Source organism: Cydia amplana, chromosome 3 (genome assembly GCF_948474715.1).
Source record: "Cydia amplana chromosome 3, ilCydAmpl1.1, whole genome shotgun sequence".
In the NCBI taxonomy this organism is placed as follows: Eukaryota; Metazoa; Arthropoda; class Insecta; order Lepidoptera; family Tortricidae; genus Cydia; species Cydia amplana.
Window position 1 is genome coordinate 19577492 of NC_086071.1, and position 9497 is coordinate 19586988.

At 40.1% G+C, this 9497-nt stretch overlaps 1 protein-coding gene across 1 annotated transcript; it reads right to left on the reverse strand.

The window, feature by feature from the left end:
* Nucleotides 1-3998: 3998 nt before the first annotated feature.
* LOC134662720 (histone-lysine N-methyltransferase PRDM9-like) lies at nt 3999-9415 on the reverse strand. The gene is made up of 7 exons (XM_063518991.1): nt 9334-9415; nt 8550-8626; nt 7918-8011; nt 6438-6547; nt 5696-5841; nt 5450-5565; nt 3999-5308 (listed from the first exon to the last, which is right to left on the reverse strand). Exons 1-7 carry the CDS (start codon nt 9413-9415, stop codon nt 3999-4001), a joined length of 1935 nt encoding a protein of 644 aa, XP_063375061.1.
* Nucleotides 9416-9497: the final 82 nt, after the last annotated feature.

Below are 9497 nucleotides of genomic sequence, written 5' to 3' on the forward strand. Positions count from 1 at the left end.
TTTTTAAATTTCGAGCGCCCGATTTCTTCACACACAAATCTGTGGAAAACGGCAAAATGCTATTTTTGAAATACGAGCGATAGAAATTGGGAATCTAGTGGTATTGACCACTCGTTTTCAATTTTATTAGTAGAATTTAAATGCGTAGTAGTGGCGAGCCACACGAAATCAAGCGCTCGAAATTCTAAAATCGCCCCCCTGGTCGCAGGAGAGTCAAACTACGCAGTTTTGAAGAGTTAGAATAGGCAACTGTAGATAACCAGGGGTGGGAAAAGCTTATTTATAATGGGCTACAAAATCGTGGGCCCACACGGGGACCATAGTTTTTTTTGAACAAATTTTTATCAAGCAGATATATACGTCTGCGAGTGATAGGTACTACAAATTTTTATATTAACGGAAAGTCCTTCCTAAAGCGTGTAAACAAAAAGGGATGAATGGAAAGATTTTCACGCTTCTCGTAAGTTAGTAAATTGATAGGACCCGTGTTCCGACGGATCGCGAGTTCGTGTCTTGACCGAAGAGGTTAATTAAAAAAAAAAAACTTTAATATAAAAATTCGTAGTTATTCTGCTCTACAATGTAGACTAGGTTAGATTATTCATTCCTCTTCGCATCGTTGGCCGTACTTTGCCCATCTCTATTCTACAACATTTCTAACTCTTCAATTGCGACTCCCCGAATGCTCGGAGTTAGACTAAACTTTTACGAAAGTGTCCTAGTATGCACAATGTGTGGAGTGCTCAACATGTAAATAAATAGAATAGTTTAGGGAACTAATTGAAATTGAGCTTATCATCTTTTGCGCATGTTCCTAAAACTTACTACTGAAATATTTAATCCTTCGTATTTTTTGGTTTTGGATATAATAATGATCTTGTTAGACTTTAGGTAATGAATGTGATGTTAGTGCTACTTTAGTTTTAATATTTAATTAGTGTGTTTTGTAAATAATAACGCATGTTAGGTACTTTACCAAACGTTAGCACATGTATTTTTGTTGTGTAGCAATTAACAGTGCTATTTCCAAGGTAACCTAATTTCATAAGAAATTGAGATAAGAGTCCGTCTAAGCTAACTTTGTACTCATTTGAATAGAACAAAGTAAGGGAGTATCATATTTTCATCGAAATTTGACATTAATGATGATATGGCCCCGCTTAATCATTGCAAATGTCAGCTTAGGTGGAGTGCGCTTGGTCGGACATCTGTGTTTTAAAATGTAGATTGGATCAGCTCATCTACAGTAGGAACTTTACTTTCACGTTTAAAAAAGTTTTTTTTTACATATTGTAGGGCCTTGCATTATTGTCAATTAGAATTAGGTACACATCCTAATATATTTAACCCTTTGACCGCCAGAGACGTCAACTAACGCTCGCACAATAAGTGCAGCCGCGTCTTTGTGCATTCCAACAAGGTACACGATAAATAAGATTGAAGAACAATTATGAGTGAAAATCGGGTTAGTTTAATTCAAAATAAGTTACACCGTGCCGTTCAAAAGCCCGCTCCACACTCGTGCGCGAATCGCGGCTTCGCCCGCGATTCAGCACGCACATAGTCTGGAGGGGGCTAAAGGGTTAACCCAGCATTGTCAGGGAACGCTTAATTATTTGTTAAAAATATTAGTTAAAATTAGTGTTAAGTCTTAACCATGTGCCATCTCGCACGTGCTTTTTACTTGCTTTCTTTCGCCTTTATTTATTGGTGTTTATAATTGCCATTTAATTAATATTTAAACTTAAACAAATTGTAGCATAAATTTAATTGGTATTCAATAAATACTTTCATGACTTTATTGGAAGGTGTTTAAAACGACATACTAAAGGATACTTTAATAATACCCACATTAGTTAGTTAGGTAAAAAAATCAAACAAGAAATAGGTACTTTTTTATCTATGTTTTGTTGAAATTCATTGAAGCGTTAAAAATGCGGTAAATAACTTAGTTTGCGAGTTTCTTTTTGTGTAAGTGTATTATATTAATATGTTCGTCTATAAAAGTATGACGTACAGCTTTTCACTGCCTTAAAATGTAATGCTATTTTGTGTATAATTTGTTTAGGATACCTTTAAGTAGTAAACAAGTTATTCATTAATTTTAATGAAACGAAAAACTCGTCACTGCCTTCATGTGATTGTTAATAGTAAATAATAACAAAAACATTTTCTTTTACCATTATTAGAAAATACCTACATATTCACTACATTTTATTGACTGTATGTTTAGTAGGTCAAAAATTGGTTCGGTGTTTTCGATTTTTTTTATTCGGTTATCGATTATGCAATTATATAATTTTATTATTATTTTTGTATATCTTTTGTATATTGTCGGAGAACGTTGTTGTGTAGAAAGAAATAAAACATATTTATAAAACAAATTGTAGTGTCATTAGTGTAGGTACCTACCCTAATTTATTCATAATAATTTTTTTGTTGCAAATCATGGTATTACAGCTGTTCTTAAAATTAAATAAGTATTCTGTAATACGCTTCGCCCGACCTTTTAAGTTAAGGATGACTCACACTAAACCGGGCCGTGCCCGGGCCGAGGCGATCGACATTCTCTATGACGGCTGTTCGGTGATCACGTCGTGTTTTTCATAGAAAACGAAGCGGCGGAAGCTCCGGCCCGAACCCGGGCCGGTCAAGCGTGAGTCATTCTTAAACGTTCAGATATCAACTGCAGCTGCATTACTGAGGGCCTACCGCGAACTACGTTCAACGTGTTCCCTTCCTGTCACACTTACGTATGAATTTACAAATATGACAGAGATGCAACACGTCGAACGTGGTTCGCGGTAGGTCATCTTTGTGGCGTCGTTGTTACCGCCGCTGTATCTGTCAATTTCCTTGATAAAATGAGTGATATTCGCCGACACCGCGATTACGACGTTAATTCCTTCACTTATGCAAACGTATCTTCGGAGGCCGCGGTTTGCCGACCCCTGGCGGCCTAGCCAAGGTGACGATCGCTTGCGCTTCGCTATCGAATCACTTTGTCTCTCTATCACTCTTCCATATTAGTGTGACAGTGGCAGTTGCGTTTCGTTCGCTACGGAGCGTTAGCGATTGGCATGTTGTCTACGGAGCCTGACCGATTTTCCGATGAGGTCAATAGGGGAGTTGATGATGGAACGTCTTTTATATAAATAAATTAAAAGAAGTCAAGAGAAAAACTATATTTTATTAATAATACTTACTCTAAAAACTTAACCGATAACTTCTATCGTTAAAAAAAACTATACTATATTATACAACTACCTACATAACATCATCATTATGACCATACATCGGGGTTTTCGGTGCGGGAATGTTTTACACTAGCCAAATAATAGGTAAAACTGAAAAACCGGCCAAGTGCGAGTCGAACTCGCGCACGGAGGGTTCCGCACCATCAACAAAAAATAGAGCAAAAAATAAAAAAAAAACAAGCAAAAAACGGTCACCCATCCAAGTACTGACCCCGCCCGACGTTGCTTAACTTCGGTCAAAAATTACGTTTGTTGTATGGGAGCCCCGCTTAAATCTTTATTTTATTCTGTTTTTAGTATTTGTTGTTATAGCGGCAACAGAAATACATCATCTGTGAAAATTTCAACTGTCACGGTTCGTGAGATATAGCCTGGTGACAGACGGACGGACGGACGGACGGACGGACGGACAGCGGAGTCTTAGTAATAGGGTCCCGTTTTTACCCTTTGGGTACGGAACCCTAAAAACGATACAAATTTAACATTTCCAAACACATTTGGTATGTTTAATATGAATTGACATAATAATATTAACGTTACGTAACGTAACGTTTAATATGACTTTACAATAACAAAGTTATAAAATACACGAAATCATTCCCGCACTGAAAACCCCGATGTATGATTATGACTATAGTAGAGATCGTTATAATAAAAAAATAACTAAACAATATGGCAGCAACATCTTAGTAAATAAAATATATGTAAAACAGCTGAAGCATTACAAAACAAACAACCAAGCTAAGCTGGCTTCTGGTGGGTTTTCATATGCCGTGTTAATTGACCTCTAGTAGCACCCCTGTAAGTGCACGACTCGCAGCCGTACGGCTTTAGGCCCGAGTGCCGGCCCATTAGATGTCTCTTTAGATTACTTGACTGAGTAGCCCTGTAGTCACAGATATTGCACTCAAAGGGTTTCTGGCCAGTATGCGTTCTCTCGTGACTTTGTAAATTACCGCTTTTGATAAAGGCGGCAGTACACTGACCGCACTTGAACGGTTTCTCACCTGTGTGTGTTCTATTGTGCCTTTGTAAATGACCGCTTTCGGTAAAGGCTGCGCTACACTGACCGCACTTGAACGGTTTCTCACCTGTGTGTGTTCTCTTGTGAGCTTGTAAATTACTGCTTCGGGTAAAGGCCGCGCTACACTGACCGCACTTGAACGGTTTCTCACCTGTGTGTGTTCTTTTGTGCCTTTGTAAAGCACCGCTTTCGGTAAAGGCTGCGCTACACTGACCGCACTTGAACGGTTTCTCACCTGTGTGTGTTCTCTTATGTTTTTGTAAGTGAGCGCTTCGGGTAAAGGCCGCGCTACATTGATCACATTTGAATGGCCGCACGCCAGTATGAGTCCTCAGATGTGTCTGTAGATATCCTTCCTTACTAGTTGCATACTCACATGCAGAGCAAGTGAAGTACTCCACGCCATGCCGGCTCTTCGCATGCTCCAGTAGAAGCAGCCGAGTATCAAATGTGCTACTGCATTTATTACACGTGAATTCCTTCCCTCTGCTGGTTTTAGCCTTTGTCAGTGCAATGTGAGAATGTAGGTGTTTCTCTAAGTGTGACTTTCCATCGAATGTTTTGCCACACTGGTCACATTTGTAGTTATTCGCATTCGATACCGTTGTGTTAGATCCATCAGCAGCAGGTCTTGTAGTCGGAATCTCTTGTACATCCATGTTTATTGGTGATTCCGCTTGAGACGAAGAAGGCTCCTGTAGCGTTTCGACTTTACTACCTGTTGTGACACTCTCTTTTACCTGTGTTTCGTTCTTATCGTCATTACGCATTTTACGTTTGTTAGTTTTCGGAAGTTCTTTGTTGGTGACAAGTGTAGCTTGGCCTGAACTAACATCCTTAATTTCTGTTTCTTTCTTCTTTTCATTGCGCGTTTTACGTTTGTTCGTTTTTGCAGGTTCTGTTTCAGTGACAAGTTTGGCTTGACCTGAACTAACATACTTCATTTCTGTTTCTATCTTCTTTTCATTACGCGTTTCTTCTTTGTTTATTTTCTCTGGTACGTTTTTGGTACCAAGTTGAGCTTTACCTGAAATAAAAACATAAAAATCAATTGTTTGATTTTGTCATCCTATTACATGTATGTACGAGTACCTACGTTTTTATCTTTATCTTTCATTGTATTTAAACGTCGTGTAATAGTTATAAGAAAGCATAGTTAGTGTCTCACAGTGTTTGCAGTGGCAGGGCTTGGTGTAGCGGCGCAGGTCGACGCCGAGCCGGGCGGCGAACTCGCTGCCGCAGAACACCAGCAGCTCCGTGAAGCGCGGCACGATCTTCACCGTCCTACAGGGATTAACATCTCAAAAGGAGGAACTGTGTTTTGTCAATAACCTAATGTAAAACCTCTCAATTCGTTGGGATATTTTTTAGCAATAGTTAGTTGGTAATTTGGTAAATATTAGGTCGCACTCGCCTGTAGTAGAGCTCGCCCTGGTACTGGAAGGCGAGCAGGTTCTGCTCGGAGGAGCGCCGCGAGCAGTTCACGTAGCGCATCCAGTTGGAGCGGTCGCCGTCGCTCGCGTCCACCACGTGGCAAGGCTTGTTGTTGCGGTCGTACACCTACAATACCAATACATTTCAACACAATTCTATACTGATCAAAGTAAATGTAATATAGTAGGCGTGGAGGTGCCAACAGAAAGTCCTGAGATAGATCGAGTTTGGCTCTGTTTCTCGCAATTTAGAAAAAGACGGATTAGTTTAGTGTTTTACAATATTTCTCGACCAAGGACTTCAGAAATGTTGTTTTCTAGCAAGAGGCCACCTAGCCAAGGCTAAGAACTGCTTTTTTCTTCATAACAAAAAATACCGGTATTATTACGTTATTTGGTTTATTATTTCATTTTTAATGGGACAATTCTAATAATACGAAGTTGTTACCTAGATACCTACATGATTTAGTCCTACGTAAAGAACATAACATAATTTAAAATATTGGGCTATTATGGATTTTACAAAAAAACCGGTTCCGAGCCCTGCACCTAGCAGCCTACTACTTACCTATCTACTTAAGCTCTCAGTTCCGCCAAACGTAATTTTGTTTGATTTTGATTGAGATTTGAGGCAACCGCATGCTTCAAATATTCTTCCGCTTCCGGTTAGATTATAAGTATTAAATGTCGTATAAATAAGTTAATACTCGTAGTGAGAGTGACCTGCCACTCGTAGCCGGAGTGGAGCGAGGCCTTGAGGCGGCGGCCGCGGTAGGGCCCGAAGCGCACGCCGCTGGGCAGCGTCAGCGTGCTGAACACGCCTATCCCCGCCCCTGACATATACAACAACTATAGATATACTTGGAGTTTTTTAAGGAGGTATTAAGGATGACTCACGTTAGACCGGGCCGTGTAGGGCCGGAGCTTCCGGCGCTTCGTTTTCTATGGAAAGCATCACGTGATCACCTGTCATTGTCATAGAAAAGTAAGCGCCGGAAGCTCCAGCCCGGACATGGCCCGGTCTAACGCGAGTTATTCTTTACCGAGATTTACTAAATAGGTAAATATAGTTTCTACATAATACAGTCAGCAGCAGAAGTACGCACCTAAAAGCTAAGTTTGGTGATATCGTTAACACAGAAATGCGGTCGCAGATCACATTTTTAACACTTCGTCCATGAAGCAGCGACTTTTGCTGCTGATTGAACCTTACCTTACGTGTCTACAAAAGATGTATCTATCAACTGAAGTTTGAAAATAATTGCATGCGATTTTTACAATACCTACTTAATATTTTGGATCAAGCAAACTAAGAATACCATTAGTAACTACAGTTATGGAATGGAATCTGTGTTTGATAAACTTAACCTAGGTACCTAATAATTAATAAAGATGAAGTCTAGAGTTCCTACATATATGGCTCTGGGCGGCAAAAAATCACATCGAACACGTAAAATCGTGTACCTAAATTCAGTAGACAGTTTTAAGTACCTATATTTTTCTTTTAGTTAAGGACGACTCACGCTAGAACGGTCCGGGTCCGGGCCGGGGCGTCCGACAATTCATTTAGAAAGTCGGAAGGCTCGGTCTGGACCCGGATTGTTCTAGCTTGAGTCATAGGTACTTTATGGGACCACTTTTGTCGACCAGATCCAGGCTATTTATTGATACGTAACAAACAATACATACATGTACTATACCTACATATTACCTACCCTAAGTATGAAGTATGACATGAGAAAGTTGAAACACTTGAAACGCATCTCTAACTTTTATATGTACAGTCAGCAGCAGAAGTTGCTAAGCGGGCGAGGTGTTCAAAATTACCTTGACACGCTCTTATTCTCTCAACAATAAAGTCGCGTCAAGATCATTCTGAACACCTCGCCCGCTTGGCAACTTCTGCTGCTGACTGTACATGTAGTTGCAATTACCTCGTTGGGTAACATGTTGTAATGTAACTATTGTACCTAGAGTAAGACCTGTGCCCTGTTTATCAATAGCTTGTAACTTGTACAAGTGGAAGTCCCTTTCTAACAAAAGCTGTCAAAAAGGGAGTTCCGCTTGTATTAATACAAGTTACAAGCTTTTGATAAACAGGGCACTGTACACCAACATGTGAGCAATAAAGATATTCTATACTATTCTAACTACTTCAACTGCTAAAGGACAAAATGATCTAAGTAATCATCGTGTAGGAAACCTGGTATGTTCGAGTAGGCAAGATGCAGGAAGATTCTTGGGACGGTGAGCGCGGCGCGCGGCACGAACGCGGGGAGCCCCGTCTCGGCGGGCACCTGACACATGCACAAGGTACCTACTAGCTAGCAGTACTAGGTAATGTCAGCCAACATACGCATCTTCAGCAATGGATAACATTCTTAAAGCCGAATAAAGTGCAAGACGAACTCGTGATTCTAGGCTTGTGTAGTAATAGGTATTTGTTCACTACACCAGGCGGGCTAGCCAAGGTGACAATCGCTTGCGCTTCCCCATCGAATCGCTTTGTGTCTCTTTCACTCTTTCATGTGACAGTGATACTGACTATTACTGACGGTTGCATTACGTTCGCTACGGGGCGTTAGCGATTATTAGCATGTTATCTACGGGGCCAGGTTAGCTCATAAATGACTCTCTTTACGTATTCGTCAAAACTAATGAGGAATTTGCATATTATCCACAAGAGTGACAAATAAGTTCATTTTTTAAGTCTGTACCTATAGTTTTTACTGTTATATAAAATTATGTAATATTTAGATACACTAACAAGCTTTATTTAGATACACACAATGACGCTGCTGACAATATCTGATACATATTTTAGAAATAACTTACCTTGTCATCGGGTATAACTAGCAACGGGCCGTGTATTGCACAGTACTCATACACATAGTCCCGGCACTCAGAGCAGTCTGTAACAATAACAATATAATATACTCCATTTGCAAAATCCAATTATAGTATTAGGATACCTAGATAAATAGTAGGTCTCTTATAACTTATAACAAAACCCCATAACTAAGATAATAAGAGTTCTAGCAGTGGCGTAGCTAGGGTTGCCAGATGGTCGGGATTTGGCGGGATTCCCCCGATTTTTAGCATGTGTTCCCGATTCCCGACCAAGTGAAAATTGTCCCGAAAAACGGCTTCACGTTATAAAACAATAATTTCAAGTTCCGAACTGTCGTCGAGCGAGCGAGCGACCCGCGTCGAACCGTAATGGGAAGAGCAGCTGACGTAGTGCCAATAATGTAAAATATCGTTGTTATTAATACAATTACTTTAATTTGAATGGTTTTTTTCCCGACTTAAGTCCCAAAATCCCGAAAAATTGACATTTTTTCCAGATAATAGCGCCTTTCGATCTGGCAACCCTAGGCGTAGCGTGGGTCTCGGCCGCCCGGGGCGGATGAAATTTTTTCCGCCCCCTAGCTTACGTATTTCAATATAATAATGCGACTGAAATAGTTCAAATATTTATATGATATTATTGGTATTTATTCTGAAATTTTGCCGCCCCCTAAAAGTGCCGCTCCGCTCCGCGCCTAAAACAGTTTTAACATTGTAAACTAAATACCTAGGTACTAACAAATTCACGGCATTTACGCCATTTACTTACAAATGAACTCATCGAAGGGTGGCTCCTCTGGCTCACAGTAGCAGACACGTCGAGCCCTCTTTCTGAGATTGAAACCGCTCATCTTCCAGAACAACATGGAAAAAGTAGAATTCAGCAGTTTAGAACAATTTGCTCGCTGAACTATTTATTCCTTACAAAACTTA

Excerpts from the sequence above, each read along its gene's own strand:
- LOC134662720 (XM_063518991.1), bottom strand. The coding sequence starts at position 9,415 with ATGAGCGGTTTCAATCTCAGAAAGAGGGCTCGACGTGTCTGCTACTGT. Across the intron at positions 8,012-8,549 it reads TAGTTATACCCGATGACAAG|GTGCCCGCCGAGACGGGGCT; the intron begins GTAAGTTATTTC and ends TGCATGTGTCAG. Across the intron at positions 6,548-7,917 it reads TGCCTACTCGAACATACCAG|GGGCGGGGATAGGCGTGTTC; the intron begins GTTTCCTACACG and ends TGTATATGTCAG.